An 18,757-nucleotide genomic window follows, 5' to 3' on the forward strand; every position below is an offset into this window, starting at 1 on the left:
ATCATTGTTTACATGGAATATCCAGGATAGGCAAGCCTACAAAGACAAAAGGAGACTAGGATACAGGAGGCAGAAGGAACAGTGAGTGAGTGGTGGATAATGGGGAGAAGGTTTCTTTTTAGGGAGATGAAAACACAGAATCAGACGGTGGTGATGAAAGCTTTGTGAATGCATTCATGAAATCACTCTGTGTATTGTAAAATGGTAGTCTTTACCTAGTGTGTGAATTACATCTCAATAAAGCTGTCATTAGGAAAAAACTAAAGAGATTCAAGAGGCAGTGATGTGTAATTTTTATCATCTTGATGCATAATATTAAGACAAAGACACCAGAGATCCAACACTCAAAAAAACAAAACAAAGCAAAACAAAAAAACCAACTGACCTGGGTTCTTAATAATTTTCAGAAATTGCTGTAAAATTTGACTGCTATGAAATCCACAAATACATAAGTAAATTTAAAAACAAGCCATTGAAAAACTTGATGTAATCTTACAATATCACCCTTTGTGTGTTTTAAAAAAATAATGTCCCTTTTAAATGTTTTGACAAACATCCTAAGGAGTGCTGTAAATACACAGGAACGCTGTACTGCTTGCAGGCAAGCACAGGGACTTGTCAGTTATCGCCATGAAACATACACCCAAATCTGACACTCCTTCTTATGGAAGACAATTGAAAGGTGGTTAGAAAATTAAAAAAGAAAAAGAAAAGAAAAAGGAAAAGAAAAGGAAACAGAACAGAAAGAGCTGAAAGATGCTGGTGTGGCACGCACCTTCTGTATCACCACGTACTTGCTCCACCAAATCTGTCAAATCCTCCCAAGAGTCTTTGCAAACGGCAAAAAGAAAGGAAAAGAAAGATAAAATGTCATGCAAGCCAAGAAAGGAAAGTGCGATTAAAAATAAGATTTCCCAAGGGGCAACTGAATGGGAAATGGCCTGGGATTCTTTCGTTTAACACAGATTAGCAGTGAAAAGGGGCTGGGAACCGGACCATGGAGGCACAGGTGTTACTGTGATTACTGAATGCTTCAAAGTTAAGTCAGCTCTTCAAGGTTCCCAATGGAAAGAAACAAGTAGGCTTCCATCCTCCACAAGCAACATGGATGTCCTCTTAAAAGCCAACTGTTGACTCTGAGGACGACGTGTACGCCACATAAACACACTCAGCACTTAGATCACCGCACTAAGGCCTGTTGGAGGTTGGTCTAATGCTAATTACTCGCCCTGAAGATCTGGTTACTGCCGCCGGATACCATCCTTGTTCGCTGGATACCATCCTTGTTCGTGCAAACCTGCCTAAGACATACCTGATTGGCTGATTAAACAGCCTATACCTGGGCAGGGCAGAATGGGGCATGTCTAGAGTTCCTGGGCTTTTTGAGGAGAATCAGGAACAGAGGAACGGGAAAGAGAGGAAGGAAGAGGACACCAGAATGACTTAAGCTGGAGAAGAAACCACATGGGGCCAGGAGGAGGGACTCCAATAATGGCGTGAAAAGGCCCAGATGAAGAATAAATGCAACTATTTATAAGATTATGGATGGAAGATAGGATGGTTAAGGAGGATGGCATTGGATGGGGGCTGGGAGATGGATGGTGAGGTGATTCACACAGTGTAAGTAGGAATGTCTGCCCAGCCCAAGGTAAATAAGGCAATTATAAACTCTAACCGGTGTCTGTGTCTATTACTGTGATAGCGGGTTAGATGATACCGCCGCGATAATCAGAGGGCTAGTAGTAAATAATGTGATATTCCCCAACACTCATTTCTTTTATTTACTACAGCAAAGGCTGAAAGCATGAGAATTTTTTTTTTTTTTTTTGGGTAAGGACAAATCTCATAATGAAAATGATTTTTTCTTAAAAGATCTAAGCACAATTTGTAATTCCTGCTCACAGAACAAAGAAAACGCTATTCTGAAGACACATTAAATAAGCCACCTAAAATCTATAAAGTCAGATGAGCTTCCTCATGAAGCCCTAGGAAGGTGTTGGGCAGCACCCCACAACCACATTAATGTTTCTTCAAGACATGAGTGGCTATTCAGATTAAATAATGAAGTCTAATACAGCCTCAAGTAAGTAAAAGGCTTGGCTTATTACCAAATGAGTTCAGGAAAATTACTTTAGGCTTCCAGGAGTTTGTTCTCTCTCTAAATATGTGTATGTGTATGTGCCTGTGTCTCTGTGTGTTTATGCCACATGTGCTGGTGCCCACAGAAGTAAAGAGGGTGTCCGAGTCCTGGAGCTGAAGTTATAGGTGGTTGTACCTTAAGTGGCCAGATGTGGGTGCTGGGAGCCAAACTCGGGTCCTTTGGAAGAGCAGCAAGTGCTTTTAACCCCTGAGCTATCTCTCTAGTGCTGAGAGACTTTTAAAAACCATAGCAAAGGTCCGTTAGAAAAAGTATCTCATCCAGAAAAAAAAAAAAAGTACTCTTCCAACATCACTCCTATAATTTCATGGTAAGCTGGGACTAAACATGTATGTGCGGATATATTTGAGTATGTTGTTCTACTTATTACACTTTGACTGTGTTTGCGTTGCCACCGTACAACACGGAAGGCACCATTCAAACAAATGTGCTTTCAACCGTTCATTCACATTACTGTTCTACAGATTCATTATGGAATCTTGCCGGTCAACAGGATGAATATCCCATCTTCCCTTTTAGTCACAAAAACTATAGCTGTCACCTAATAAAACTAAATTTCTTCTTTGGAAGGCAAAGCTCCTCCAAAACAATTGCAGAAGATCTGGAAAGAAAATTTCTAGGTAGGAATGCAGTGTCCACCAAGGGCCTTTTTGATGTCTCCTTCAGTGTGTCCAAAGGAGAGCAGTTTCTGCCGTCCCAGGCTGTCCTGGAACACTCTGTAGCTCAGGCTGGCATCAGGACAACCCTTCTGCCTCAGTTATTTGAGTGCTAGGATTATGGGGTTGAATTTTAGAAATACAGCATCATGCTCAGTTCTTTAAAAACTGTACGTGGGTAATACAACCCAGCAAGAAGTGTCTTCCTCATGGAAGTCAGGAGCTGCCTCACTTTTACTTCTCTTTACTCAGAATAGACAATGGGCTGGGATGTGGCTAGCATGTACTCCACCCCAAAAGAAAAACAGATAAGATATTCTTTTATAACCCAAACTCTGATGAAAATTTTATAAAATAGTTTTGTTTTGGGGACAGGGTCTTACTATGTAGACCAGGCTGGTCTCAAACTCAGAGATCCACCTGTTTCTGCCTCCCCAGTTATAGGATTAAAGGTGTGAGCCACCATGCTCATTCTTATAAAATATTTTCAGTTGTACCTTCTAGAACATGTTCAGATTATTAAAACAATAACAGTATTCAATACATTAATTTAAGAAGCGGACAGACAACACCTGCCTCTTTGCTAACACTTCATTTTTCTAAAGATAGTACATTCTTGCCTCAAGCATACTTCACCTGCTTTAAACAACCACATTAACAAAATGTAACAAGAAAATGCACAGTTACAAATAGAGAGAACAACAGTGTCAGTGCCTGCATTGGTTAGTTGTTGTCAACTTGACATAAACTAGAGCAACCTGGAAAGAGGGAGCCTCAGTTATGAATGTGTCTCCATCAGACTGGCCTTCAGGCCTGGCCTGTGGGCATTATCTTGATTAAGGACTGATGTGGGAGGACCCAGGCCACTATGGAGATGCCACTCCTGGGCAGGTGGCCCTGAGCTACATATGAAAGCAGCTGAGCGAGCCAAGGGCACAAGCCCAGAAGCAGTGTCCCTCCATGGCCTATGCTGTAGCTCCTTTTTCTAGGCTCTTGCTTGAAGCAGTTACACTGCCGTGGCACCCCTGCTCCATGTATGTTATAAACGCTTTCTTCCCCAGAGCTGGTCCAGGGTATTGTTTTTTTCCTCCTAGCTAACATTGTAGACAGGTCTGCCTTAACTTTTTGCTATCGGCTGGGTATGGTGGTGCATGCCTTTAATCCCAGCACAGAGTTCTTGGATCTGTGTGAGCTTACGGCTGGCCTTGTCTACACAGTGAGTTTCAGGGTAGCCAAGATTGCACAGGGAGACCCAGTCTCAAAAGAGCAACAAGAATTTGCTACAGATGCATAACTCATCAGGCATACAGTGAAAATGTTAAGCATGAGAAGCGGAGTTGCAGAAACTTCTCTGGCTAAACAGCTTCAGCTCCATTCTAAGGCTGACCAGAAGGAAAGTTAGTGTTTGCACGGCAAACACTACTCAAGTGCCATGCAACTGAGCTCAAACACTTAGATTGTCTGGTTAACACTTAATAGGACTGAGTAATCTCATTTTAAAATCATTGTTATTTATTACTATTGTGAGTATGACATATATGTGTGTGTGGATGGACACTGCAGTCAGGGGCCACTCTGTGGAGCTCATTCTTGCCTTCTAGGGATTGAACTCAGGCCTCAGGACCTGCCTGGCCATTGCTTTTGCTACTGAGCCTCTTGCCAACCCCATAATATTCTTATTAATTTGTTTGTGTGTATGTACATGCACGTGTACCAGTGCGATTGATGTGTGTGTGCATGTGCTCACGTGTGAGTGCATGTGTCATGCATGGCATACATGTAGAAGTCAGAGGACAACTTGCTGAAGTCAGTTCTCTCCTTCCACCATGTGGGTCTCGAACTCAGGTTGTCGGGCTTGGAGACAAGGGCCTTTATGTCTGGAGGCATCTGAACGGCCTGTAATAATATTTTGAAGGTGCATATGAACAAAGACTGCGTTAGTCAAGCAGTAAGCCTACAACTGTGTAAGGACCCTGAATTAGGAAGCACAGCTGAGTGAACTCTTCCTGGCTTCTCTTTCATGGGCAAGGCATAATGCAGCTAATTATGTAGCCCTGGGAATATTTAACCAGGAAGCATGGTGAGCTGCTTGTCCCTAATCTACACAGTAGAGCAGCGGCAGCACGCGTTGATACAGGAGCACCAGCCTTGACACGAGGACCCAGAAGAAAAGAACCAAGTCCCGACTTCTGTATGTAAACTGTGACATGTGTGGTACGCATACATGCACATACACATAAACAAAACGGGGTCTAACGTGCAATTCTTCATAGCATAAGTAATCGTAAAACTCTTGTACTTGAGGCTGTGTTGGCATTTAAAAATGAAAAGCGAAGCTGAAAGTATTATCTCATTTGCAGATGCTAAATAACTGTGGTGGTTTGAATGGCACGTCCCCCCAATAGTCTAGGGCATGTGAATACTTGGTCCCCAGCTGCTAACATTGTTTGGGGAGGCCTAGGAGACATGGAGGAAGTGTGTCACCGAGGTACAGGCTTTGAGCTTTCAAAAGTCACCTTGCTATGCAGTTTGCTCTCTTTGCCTCTTGCTTGTGGTTTAACACACAATTTCTCAGCTGGGGCTGCCTGCCTGCCTGCTGCCCACTCTACCACAATAGTGATGGACTCTTTTCCTATTGAAACTGTAATCCCAAATAAACCCTTCCTTCTGTACGTTATATTGGCCATGGTGTTTGATCACAGCAATAGAAAAGTAACTAAGACAACAACCTAGCTAATGAAACTACCATTATATCATTTGTAAAGCCCTTATTTTAATACCGAGAGAGGAAATACAAGTTACCGGTGATATAACACAACAACAAAATCAAGTTTTAAAGAAGTCGCCCATACAAAAGTTCACTACAGCAGATTATTAAAGATTGTAATTGCACTCTGTTGTCTTTAAAGATAAGTCTTACAAGCTGCATGGGGTAGCCCATCTATCATACCAGCACCAGGAGGCAGAGGCTGGAAGATCAGGAATCAAAAACATCTGCCATGACATAGTGACTTTGAGGTCAGCCTGGGCTACATAAGAGTCCTCTCTAAATATATATATTACATATAAGTAGGGACTGTAACTTGTTTCTTCCTGCCTCAACCTCCCCAGTGCTGGAAACACAAGGAATACACTATGATAGCCAGTTTAAAATAAGCATTTGCATGTTTAAAGCATCCTGATAAGGATTTTTAAAGATTCAAATATTGTTGGTTGGCTCAGAAATTTTACTTCTAAAAATGAAAACTGGTAAAATGTTCATGCTGTGCTGACAGACAACCAAACTACATTAGAAAACTGAGAACAATTCAACTATCTGCAATACAGCAATGGCCAAACAAACTCTGGCACGTGCAGTCTACTACAGATTCTAAAGGAGTGGCTGGGTCATTTATCATTAGCTATACTGGGGACTAAGCCCAGGGCCTTGCACGTGATAGGCAAGGGTTATTTGCCCAGATCCACCCCTTAAATTTTGTTCTTTTAAATTTTGAGACAGACGCTCATTCAATTGCCAAGGCTGGCCTCTGTAGCCTACATAGGCCCAGAACCTTTGATCCCCCTGCTCCAGCCTTCTGAGCAGCTGGAATTACAGTTGGGCATCACTAGAGCAGGCATAGTTTTGTATTTGCTGATGTGGAAAGATACTTCGGGGGAAACATAAAGGTGATACAGACGAAGAGCTTAGATATATACACTGTAACTGTGTATGCGAATGCTGGACATGCATGCTCAAAAGAGCCTCTAGAGAGAACCTTAGGCACATTTTGTTACCTTTTATTTTATGAGGTTTCTTTTTTGTAGTCTGTGTCTTTTACAATACAAATACATCATTTCTATAACTAACAACATTGTTTCAATTAAAATACACATACATAACAATAGTAAAAGCATTCCAATTTTTAAAATTCCATTATTTTAAAAATTCCATTGACACAGAAGCGTGCATTTTTGAAATATTTAGTTATGGTAAAATATAAACAATTGTTTAGGAACAGTTTCATTTATCTACATATATGTTCTAGCTCATAGAATCCTATTTGTTCTTTAGAACAGTAACCAACAAAAACTGGGAGATGGGTAGACGGTTCACTGGGTGAAAGGCCTGGTATGCAAGTGTGAGGTACAGACCCGGAAACTCAAGGTCATCTGTGTCTGTAAACCTAGTTTTGGGGTGGAGCCTGCTGGCCAGACAGTCCAGCCAATCTGTATGCCTGGATCACTGAGAGAACTTGTCTCTCAAAAGGAAAGATGGAGAGAAGATAGTGGAAGACAAGTGAGGTCCACCTCTGGCCTCATTATGTGTGCACATTCTACACACATATATACACACACATGCATACTCCCACACAAACAAACACACACATGCACATACACAATATAATGGAACCACTCCTTTGAAAGGTACTCAGAAGGCTACTCATCCTGGGGAATGCCAAGTTCAAGGCTACCCCTGGGCAGCAGAGAGCTTCCCCAACACTTCCGGACAGTCATGGCAATTAGCAGAGGCTAAGGAAACCACAGGAGAAAAGCTCTCTACTGGAGATACAGCTCAGTGGTAGAGTGCCTGCTGATGGCATTGCTGTGGGACCCTCGGTTTGATCCCTCAGTACAAAAAACGCAAATCAACTCTGCCCTTGTCAAGAAGAAACAAAATGAAACTGAAGGGCAGAGTAGACGGTGGACACTCACACCACTGCTCTTTTCCCAGCCGGGACTTGGGACCCTGGCAATCTGGATAAAACTAAATTTCATCCATGTGCCATCACTGCTAGAAAAATTAAAAAAATATTCCTATTTCCAAGTTTAGAGTGAATGGCTTCAGTCATTTGTGACAATGAAGCTGACAATCCAAAGAAGGGCTCATGTGGGCTTTTCCATTCCATCACAAAGGCACAGGGGTTTGGCTTGGGGTAGGGTTAGAACAATCATGAAGACTGGAGGTCAGATCCCAGCATCCATGTAAGAAGCTTGGCAGCCCCCAATGTCTCTGAGAGCTGATGTCCTCGTCTATGTTCTGTGCATGCCCAGACACATTACATACATTCACATAGCCAGCCAGCCAGATGGACAGACACACAGACAGACAGACACACACACACACACACACAGAGGAAATAAACGTTTTTAAAGACACACTGGAAGCAAGCATCATGGTATATAAACATTCCAGTAATCCTTGGCACTTTGTAGGTGGAGGCAGAAGAACATGACTAGGCCCTGTTACAAAACAAAACAATCAACTGAACAAAAACCAACAACCCAACATTATTTTTTTAGGGCCTGAATTAGAGATTAATACAGAAGGTCTGTCCATGGAGAGGAAAACTGACCCAGCAGACAGCAGGGAAGGAGCTGACCTTCCCCACAACAGGGGTGCTACAGGGGCCCCAGCCCTCCTAGAGTAATCCGAGAGTAGATGCTGGGAATTGAACTCAGGACCTCTGGAAGAACAATCAGTGCTCTTAACCTCTGAGCCATCTCTCCAGCCCACAGCAGCACAAGTAAAAGCTACTACCATTTCTCTAACAGACTTAGGATTTTACAGAATCCCACAGGCCAGGACAGTAGAACTCACCTAGGAGGGTGGCCAGTCACACTGCTCTCCTGGCAAAGCAACAAGAAAAGATGAACCTTGCCCAGAGAGTACTTTGCCCCTGGCCTTCTTGCACGCAGTTCATAAAGACTGCCTTGTCTCACATAATCACAACTCTGAGAACCTGACCATAATCTAAGACTAACTGCCACTGGGGTTGATTGCAAATGGAGAGAGAGGGAAAGAAGAAAAGAGGGGAAAGGGAGAGAGGAAGGGAGAGAGGGAAGGGAGAGAGAAAGAGAGAGAGAGAGGAAGGGAGAGAGAGATAATGTGTGTATATGAGAGAGAAAGAAAAAGAAAATGTGTTTTGTATGTGCATGTGTCACTGCGAACACAAAGAACAAGGACCTGTAAAAAAGGATTTCACTGACTCAGGTTTTGTTTTCATGTTTGTGTGTATGCATAAGACAGAGAGCGATGTCCTCTACTGCTTTCCACCTTCTTTTCTAAGATGATGACTCTTACTGAACCGTACTTTTCTATTTCTACTAGAATGATGGAGTGAGCTCCATCCATCTATCCTCTTGTCTTGGCTCTGCCAGTGCTGGCATTAGATGCCTACCCTTGCACCCAGGTAGAACACGAGTTCTGGAGACCCAGACTGGGCCCCAGGCTCACAAAGCAAGCACCTCGCCCACTGAGCCATCGTCTAGCCCCTGAGTGTTACATTCCGAATACTCAGGAAAACGGTGAGCCCAGACTGGAGGCTTCTGTAATGCCAGCACTTGGGATGATGGGAAGGATGGGTCAAAAGAGAAAGGACTTCCCCTGCCAGGCAACTCTGAGGCTGGCTTGGGTTACATGAGATGTCCCTGCCCCCAGAGAAGTTAAGGGAAGGAAGGAAATGCTGTGCTGAATGCGTCTAGGTGTGGACACCCTGGGTTACTGTGTGCTGGCATGCAGAATGGCAGTAACATGCTCACGGACACAGCAGCCAGGAAACACAACGCTGCAAGTTTTAACAGAAACACAGAAAAGAGGATGGAAAGATGACTTCGCGGTTAAGAGCACGGGCTGTTTTTCCAGAGGACCCAGGCTTACTCCCAGCACCCACACAGTGGCTTCACGACTGGCTATAATTCTAGTTGTAGACAATCTGATGTCCTCGTCTGGCCTCCTTGCACACTGCACCCATGAGGTGCACAGACACACATGCAGGCACCACACTCACACACAAAATAAAACTGGGGCTACTATCCCTGCTCGTGTGTTCACGAGACTCCTCCCATAGGAAGTACTGGGATCAAGTGAGATGAATGAGTGCCCAAGTTCTCATACATATTTTGTTGGGGTGGGAGAGTAATTTTCTGGGTTAGAGAGATGGCTTGGAGGTGCAGAGCAGGTATCGCTCTTGCAGAGGAACTGAGTTCTGTTCCCAGGCCCCATAAGAGGTGGCTTGAAGCTGCCTATATCTCCAGCTATAGTTCTGACACCTCTTCCGAATTCCACAAGGAAGTGCACTTGGATGCACATGCACCCATAAATATATAGTCATTTAAATATATTTTAAAATGATAAAAAGACCTTTTTTAAAACATGATTTTTAGGCCAGGCATGGTGGCGTATGCCTTTAATTCCAACACTCAGGAGTCAGAGGCAGGTGGATCTCTGTGGGTTCAAGGCCAGACTGGTTTACAAAGCAAGTCCAGGACAGAGAAACCTGTCTCAAAAAAACAAAGGAAGAAAAGATTTCTGGATTAGAAGACTACATATATTGTTGGCTATATAGAAGGCTTGGAAGGTGTAATGAAGTAGAAAAAGTATAGAAGTCTCTTGCAATTTCACTACCTAGAGAAAATAAATTTTTATATTCTTTTGCATGTTTATGTATATTTTTGTACTAAAAATTGTGATGATGGCACAGGGGTCTATGGCACATGAAGGGCACAAGCTCTTTCACAGTCATTCTTGGAAGTCACAGGTGTGCAACTTTACCCAATTTTCTTGCTACTTTTTGTGAATGTTTATGTAAAAAGCTTTTTTTGAACTTTCTTTTCAAATACAAGAACTTAAACCTACAAATTTCATGAAATGTGCCTTCATGTCCATTCAGCTTGAGATATTTGTGACTTCTTTGACTAATGGCTACTTAGATCCTGTATTTTTAGCTACCAAATGTGTATTTTTTCATGTTTATCTGACTGTAAATTTAAGCCTTTTATTAAAAATAATTTATACTTTGTATTATTTTAAGAGTTTACTGTTCACTGATACTTTGTGATAACTTAAAAAAAAAGGCTCCTAAAGATATTCATGTCTTACTCTCTGGAGCATATAAATGCTATTTTATCTGGAAGTAGTTTCTATAGATGGACTTAAGGACTGTGATTTCCTTGGAAAATTCAATCATATATGCCCTTGTAACAGAAGGTACAAATGGAAAAGAAGCAATGAACATGAAGGCAGTCATTCATGTGATGAACTCATAAGGGATGCGGCCAGCGCAGGTACCAGTGCACAAGGAATGAACTCTCCCAAGCCTCTTGGAAAGAGCAGCCTTAGTCTTAGCTTAGAAACAAAGGTTTCTGACATCTGGCATCCATAAACCAGTACAGAATAAACTTCTGTTGCATTAGGGCACCAGCTCTGTGGCAGCTTGTTTGAATACACACAGCAAATGAATGTAACTTGTTTTAAGGCTTAGAATGCGGTTTACTTTCCAGAATGTTCTTTAAAGCCTTCACAAAAGTACATATTGTGCTGTTTGGGAGGGAGAGTGCTCTACATACAGGGCTCTCTCTTTTCCATGGGAGAGCTGTTCTGATAAGCCAGTGGACACTCAAACCTGTAATCAACCCACTTTGAATATTATGTTTTCCTCTCTAAATACCATGCACTTTCTTATATACATACAACTACAATAAAGGTTAATTTATAAACTACACAGTCACAGAATTATAATAATGTACTATAATGTGTACTATACTATAATAAGATAATTGTGATATGTTATAAAAAGTGTGAAGCTACAAATTATATTCCGAGCATTATTCTACCAAATATTCTCTCACAACAGTATTTAGTGCTCGTTATATAGATGTTCTGCACATTTACATTGTTTTTCTCTTACACTACATTAAGTGCCTTTTGAGGTTCCGCTACCACAAGCCAGAATACTGTAATACACATGCAATGTAAATTTTTTGCCTGGGGGCTGAAAAGATGGCTAAACAGTTAAGAGCACTCCCTGCTCTTGCAGAGGACGCAAGTCTGCCTCCTAGCAGCCACATGGCCTCACAGCTACCTATAACTCTAGTTTCCAGAGATGTGACACACTCTCTCTTTTGTGTCTCACAGATTCCTGTGTGTGTACACAGAGTGCACATAAAGTTACTCAGGTTCACAAACATACACATAAGTACATAAATGAATCTTTAGAATATTCTTTGCCTGTATTGTTGATTATTTTCTTAAGGCCTTCTATGGTTGCTGGAACTATTGTCTCAGGATTTATAATGATAAAGTAATTTTCAAAAGGGCTGCTCCTGGGCTGGAAAGATGGTTCAGAAGATAAAGGCATTTGCTTAGCCTGGAGCCCTGAGCCCTGAGTTGGAGCCTAGAGCCCACATAAAGGTGGAAGGAGAAAAATGACTCCTCTGATTTCCACATGTGTGCTGTGGCATGCACACCATCCCCTACAACATGAACGTGTGTGTGTGTGTGTGTGTGTGTGTGTGTGTGTGTGTGTATGGACAAACACAGCCAAGATAACAACTAACTTATTAAAAAGGCTGTTTCAATGCATGTTTCCGGCAGAAAACATCTTCTTCCCATACTTCCATCAGTACTGAATGCCATTATCCACAAGCAACAATAGCTTCACACTAAACCATGTTTCGACATGATCAGTAAAGTGGACAGGAGCTAAACAGTTTTTAAACACCAGAAAAAGTCAGAGGCAAGGTACTCTAGTACTATTTTATCATAAGAACAGTGGGGCTGAAGGGATGGCTCCATAGCTAGGGTACTGGCTGTTTTGGCAGAGGACCCCGGTTCAGTTCCCGGAACCCATAAGGTAGCTCACAACCACCCATGACTCCAGTTCTAGAAGATCTGATGCCTTCTTCCTGTAAAATACACACTGGGATATGTGCTTTTTCATTAAAAAACACACGTGATTCCCTGGCAAGAGGGGCTATGTTCACACACACAGATACCTAATGTTGCTGAGCAGTGGAGGATCTCTCTGAGTTCGAGGCCAGCTTTGTCTACAGAATGAGTCCAAGACAACCAGGACTACACAGAGAAACCCTGTCTTGGAAAAAAATAAAGAAACCAAACCAAACCAAACCAAACAACAACAACAACAACAAACCAGGAAGTACCTAACGTCAACAGGGAGATCCTGGTACCTGTCATACAGTCCTTGATGACAAACACTTCTCGCTCACCTTGAGATCAGCCCAGCAGTATGTTCCCCCTGGTAGAAACTCTTTATTCCAGGTCTGCACTTACACTGTCTTTTGGGCAATGTCATCAGTCATAGTGTTGTCTGGGCTTGAATCCCACCTCCAGTTTCTAAGAAAACAGGGCTGTCCTTGGACAGCCTAGCGGCTCACACTTGCTTCTCAGGAGCCTCTGATATCTTCAGTGTTCCTCACCTTCACCGTGATTATGAGGTCTGGGAGAGCACAGTGACGTTTAGCCCCAAGGACTAAATTTTGCCTCAGGGGATGCCCAGCACTAACAACAAATTAACAGACAAACACACACACTCTGGTCTGAAGTCCTAGGCTCACCACTGCTATTTCTCTCCACTCACCTGTACAGATCTGGCCAGCAAGACCAAGGCCTCTGCATGCTGTGCCATCAGACACAGCTCTGTACAACAACCCTAAGTCAGAGGCTCACTTCTCAACATGTCCTAAAAAATGTAATTCCTCCCATGCCAGCTAGGACTACATAGTGAGACCCTACCTTGAAACAAACAAACAAACAAACAAACAAACAAACAAACAGTCCCTTCATAGTATGTTTCTTGCTATCTGTATTTGAGAAGAGTGTTTTAAGTCAATAACCCTGCAATTCCAGTGCTGAGGAGGTTGGGGCCAGGGTAGGGTAACTAGTGACCAGGGTAGCCCAGGATGCACAGTAAGAGTCAGTCTTTGAAAATAAACAAACAAAACAACAACAACACAAAACCTTCCAGCTTAAAGAGTTTATGCATTTTTTTTTAAGCTACAGCAAACTGACAGTCTATTCAGTGCTGGATTTCCTGTCTCTGAGTGGGTTAACCAACCTCTAGACATTTCTGTATAACAGGTTCACTTACCTACCATTTAACTATTTTTGAGCCAGGGACGTGGAATGCAGTCAGGATTAATCTAGGTTTAATCATCTTGCCTCAGACTACCAAGGAGCTGACATTTCAGATGTGTGCCACCACATCTAGCCCCTAAACTTCTATGTATGAGCATGCCATTATGGGTATGGTGTATGTATGTATTTATGTATGTATATACACATTTGTGCACATGTGTGAGCATGGAAGCCAGATACTGACATCCGGGGTCATCCTCAGTAGCTTTCCACCTTATTATTCACTAGACCAGCTGGCCGGAGCCCCCAGAAGCCTCCTCTGCTGTTGTTCTCCCAACGCTGGGATTTCATGTCTGTGTCACCACACCCTTCTTACCTGGGTGTCTGAACCCAGGTCCTCATGCTTTCTGCAGTAAATGCTTTGCCCTCAGGCCCTCTCTCCAATTCTAAATTGAGGAATTAAAAAAAACAAACTTATTAGCCATCAACACCATACAAATATCTCCAAAATGCTAGAAGGTAGGAATGTGGAAGAACAGGGAACATGAGCTTAAGAAACTGGATATTTAGTTTAAGAACAATTTAGAGATTTCAGTGAGATCACATATCTATCCGAAACTCAACATTTTACAAGTAAGAGCAATGGACCTAAACATACCATTTTCCCTCTTGAAATAGAACACTACTTCAGACTTTTAACCTAAAATTAAGTTAAGAACAGATAAAACACACTTCACTCTTTAAAGATTCTCTTTAATATACCAAGAGATTTGTAAACATGCATTGTCAGCTAGGTGACCAATGAGGTACCCTGATTATAAATGGGGTCACAGCCTAGCCAAGTTGTTGTTAACACTTGGAAATATGACAGCAATAACCTACCCTGTCCTTCATGTGTGCCACTTACTAGAGTTTCTGAAAACAGTTTTGTTTCTTGTTTTTTTTTTTTTTTTTTTTTTGGTTCTGGAGCAAGTACACAAACTTGTTTCAAGAATGCTGCTTCAAGAAACCCAGCGCAAAGAGGCACACATAATTGCAAACATATCACCTTGTCTCAGACATGACATAATTTCTAAATTACTATAAGCATGCATAAAAGCTTTTTGCTCCCATTCCTGTGAAAACCAAGGACACGGTCTTCATGGATGGGGTCGAGGAAGCCCTGAGTGTGTTGTCTGACATAGGCACAGCTCAAGACTGGGAAGGCCTTTGTCTGGTGTTTATAAATGACTGATCAGTGTGCACAAAAACTTGCCACTGCAGCTTTCTGGATGTTTACAGCTTGAGATTGCTCATCTGCAGACACCTCCTACAGAGACTAACTCTTTTCTCTCTGCTGCACACATACACAGCTGAGGTTCCAGACTGCTGTAGTAGTTGCTGCCACTGTATTGGAGGAAGTGCATGCAGCACTGGGCCCAGCGTCTCCATGCCTGTGCCTGTCCTTATTTCTTCGCTGCCACAGTCAGGTTTCCAAACCCATGGCATGCAGGGTGCGATAGTTTTAAAAGCTTTGCTTTGAATTTTTATATATAATTTATTTTCATTTTATATTTATTGGTATTTTGCCTGCATGTACGTCTATTTGAGGATGTTAGATGGCCTGGAACTGGAGTTACAGACAGTTGTAAGCTGCCATGTGGGTGCTGGAAATTGAACCAGGGTTCTTTGGAAGAGCACCCAGTGCTCTTAACCATTGAGCCATCTCTCTAGCCCTACTCTGAACATCTACTATGCTTCCAGAAACTTAAAAAAAAAAAATCAAAGAATATTTCTGATAGTTTGTTCAATGGCAGTGTGGTGTGTTTCTAAATCAGCACACATTCAATCAAAGCACTTGAGAGGTGGAGACAGGAGGATCAAGAGTTCATATGACAGGATACTAACTAGCAAAGAGTCAACTTGAGCCCTTGTTTTGTGGGGTTGGCTGGAAGGTTAAACTGATAGCATGATAATGCTTGCTTTGTTCGCCACAGTCTATTAGCACCAGAGACCAAATGCTGTCTTATTTTTGCATTCTTTAGTGGTGAAAGTAACTCAAGACCTGAAGATAAAAAGCTGGGCAGTCTCCCAGGCACTGTGTCATTTTCATCCTCCAGCTGCAGAAGCTATTTTGCCGGCAGGTGAGCTCTACTTCTCAGGTTCCTTCCTTCTGTGTCCACCCTTCACTACTTTAGTCTGGAATTGTGATCTCTCACATAGACCATTTTAACAGTCATGGCTAGGGTTCCTGGAGAGCTTTTATCTTATTGATAACCCCCAGCATTGCTACAAGAGTGTTCACTCTGTGTTCAGTTCATTTTCTCCTAGGTATGAAGCCGCGGCAGCTTTCACTAGAGTCAAGCCCAGTGCCCCATGCTAGTATGTTATCCTTCCGGCCTCACACCCTGCTGTGCCACATGGTCCTGCAGGTTCCTTACACCTGCTCTTCCCTGGCAAGGGACAGCTCAGAATGCCAGGTCTTTGAGAAGCCCTGCCTCACCATATGGTGATCATTTAGCTATGTCTCAACCTTATATTATGAAGCGTCTCTGGCCCTTCCCACTCTTTTCCAGCAGACTCAGCCCTCTGTTCTGACCACTGAATTAGCTTTTAGTTCTTAAGGAGAGGACAACCAAGAATGAAGGATCATATCGAATGCCAACAAGCACAGAGATGAGGAATCAGAGTGTTTGTTCTCAAAGCCTTGCAGTGGGCAGAAAGGCCTTTATACATGGCGGCCTCACGGTAAAGTATAAGAACTGATTCAGAAAATAAGACTTGGAGACCACATCATCTCGAGAGAACAATTTTGCCCATTTTCTTTTGTGAAAGTGAAGGGTCATTAGGATTTGAATGGTCAGACCTTTTCTGTATAAATCAACTTGGAAACAGTTTAGGCAGCAGGAGTACCAGTCTGTCAGTTACTCATATAATCACTGAGCACACAGTTGACTTGTCAACGGTCTCAAGATTAAAGACACCTCTTGGATCTAAATGGCTGTTTAGATACAGTCCATGGACCAAGAAAACAACCCTGCCATGGAGTACCTCCTGGTTGTCTAAAACATTATACTCTTGCTTCCCTGGCCTTGTACTTAAAAAAAAAATTCATGTGAAATAATTGTTTCTCTCACCTAATTTAAGGCAAAACGCCCCAATATACTGTTAGGATCTTACTAAGTTCTACATCCTCTATAAGTGACAGAGGGCCTGACTTCCTACTTCACAGGGTGTGCCACTAGTCTGTACTCACACTCTCCCTCCTTGCCATCATGCTCGTGTCTGCAGGACCATACTTCTCAAGGAAGAATGCAAACGGTAATGAGTGTTTACTCCAACCAACAGAAAACTTGTGCTCACCACAGAACTCTTACGCAGGAGGCAAACACATACTCAAAGTACAAAAAGTATTAAAGATGATCTTTAGAAAACTGGGAAACTAGATTGTATAACTAAGGTAGAATGACTTTCAAAATGAATGGCAATTCTCTTTCAAATAAAATATGCCAAAAGCACTAGCTGAAAGACTTCTTGGTAGCCTTTTCCAACTGTAATTTTCTTCCCTGAAGATTGCTAAAGCTTTGGAGATCATGTAAACAATACTGGCATTATACAGAATTTCAGCTAATGGCCTCTAACCTTTGTGCACAGTCTGCAATGTAGCTAAAGGAAGATGCTCACCTGACCAAGTCCACTTAACAGATCCAAACATCTTAAAACCCATTAAAACACTGTTTGTATGAAACATACAAAATGACTGCTTTTGTGTTGTGATGTTTATGCTCCCTAAAACTTTCTCAAGGCTAAATCTGACTGGAAAGAACCAGTCCTTATCACACACAGTTGAGTAACTCTGAGTCATGGCATGACTACAGCACCAGAGAGGGCGTGGAGTCACTTTTCCTAACTCCAACCTATGTACGACCACCCGTTCTGCAGGTGTGCTGAAGTACCAGGCAGATGTTCATAAAGGTTTTCTTCTTGCATCCTAGTGTTCTTAGCTTTGTTTCTTGAAGAAGTGCAAGCAACAAGCTGAGAAGCTATTATATTTGCAGCCTAACATCAGGGAAATTAAGAAGTATTAATTTAATTGTAATAATTGTAATAATTAGTTGTAATAACACCTTACAACTTAGGAATTGTTCTTTGAAAAAGTGAAGAATTTACAAAGATTAGTTGCAACTGTAAACACAAGTATATAAATATATATATACACACACATTATAAAAAACAATGGCTCATAGATTCCATGCACAGGAATGACCATACTTATAATGTTTAACCTCCATAAGACATGCGTTTTTTAAAAGTCTATATTCCTTAAGTGCCAAATTTAAAACTGGTTTTCCACTTAGTAGTATTTAAAAAGAGTAACTTTTCAAATATTTCCTGAGTACCATAGCCTGTTTAACAATGTCCAGTTGACAGGACAGTCCTCTAATTCTTCCACTGTATTTGTTATATGCCATTACTGTACAGTTGTGATTTCCTGATTTACTGTTAGGAATAATTACAATTTCTATAATATTTTAAAGTAGGAGCACAATTGATAGCTCTTTCCCTATTGGTTAGGAACTGATGTTTAAATGACCTCAAATGTTCCCTTTGAAGGGCTTTGAGACAAAGAACTGTAACAAAACACAAGCATCTCAAGAAAGGAGACCTCAGGGGGTAGGGAAAAAAGTCTTTTCCTCAGTAAGCAGAGACAAGGGGTGCGGGTGCAAGGAAGCTGAATGTAGACAGTAATAAAAACCAAGAGGGTCTGCCCCCCACCCCGACCCTCCCAGTCCCTACAACAATGAGGATGCTGCCGATGAGCGTTAGCAGCCGGGATCTGACCATACCTTCGTGGGTTGGCTCTGGGTCAGGTGTGAGGGAAATGTCATCCAGCTCTCGAAGGCAGAGCCACTCTCCATCCATAGACACTCGGAATTTGCAAAGGTAGATGGTCTCCATAGCAGCCTGTGTGATCTTGTCAGTGGTGGGGGTTGGCATATCAGTCGGAGGCGTCAGGGCCGACATGATGACTCAGCTGGGACCACACCACACTACACCACAAACACACACACACACACACACACACACACACACACACACACACACACA

The 18,757-nt window shown here is 42.3% G+C and overlaps 1 protein-coding gene across 9 annotated transcripts in view; it reads right to left on the reverse strand.

The window, feature by feature from the left end:
* Rufy3 (RUN and FYVE domain containing 3) overlaps positions 1-18,757 on the reverse strand; it is a 71,249-nt gene that overhangs the window by 39,234 nt on the left and 13,258 nt on the right. For 2 of the 9 annotated variants that reach the window (XM_055596095.1, XM_055596143.1), the window contains exon 1: positions 18,496-18,751. The exons of 3 other annotated variants lie outside the window; for them this stretch is intronic. In XM_055596095.1, coding sequence (XP_055452070.1) covers positions 18,496-18,673 — 178 coding nt within the window. In that variant the 5' untranslated portion in view covers positions 18,674-18,751. Of the gene's footprint in view, positions 1-775; positions 830-4,591; positions 4,711-8,392; positions 8,420-18,495; positions 18,752-18,757 lie in introns of those variants that run through there. 4 more of the 9 variants (XM_055596150.1, XM_055596118.1, XM_055596109.1 and 1 more) reach the window with 4 other exon arrangements.

The sequence above is a fragment of the Psammomys obesus genome, unplaced genomic scaffold (assembly GCF_907164565.1).
Source record: "Psammomys obesus unplaced genomic scaffold, mPsaObe1.curated_primary_1811, whole genome shotgun sequence".
In the NCBI taxonomy this organism is placed as follows: domain Eukaryota; kingdom Metazoa; phylum Chordata; class Mammalia; order Rodentia; family Muridae; genus Psammomys; species Psammomys obesus.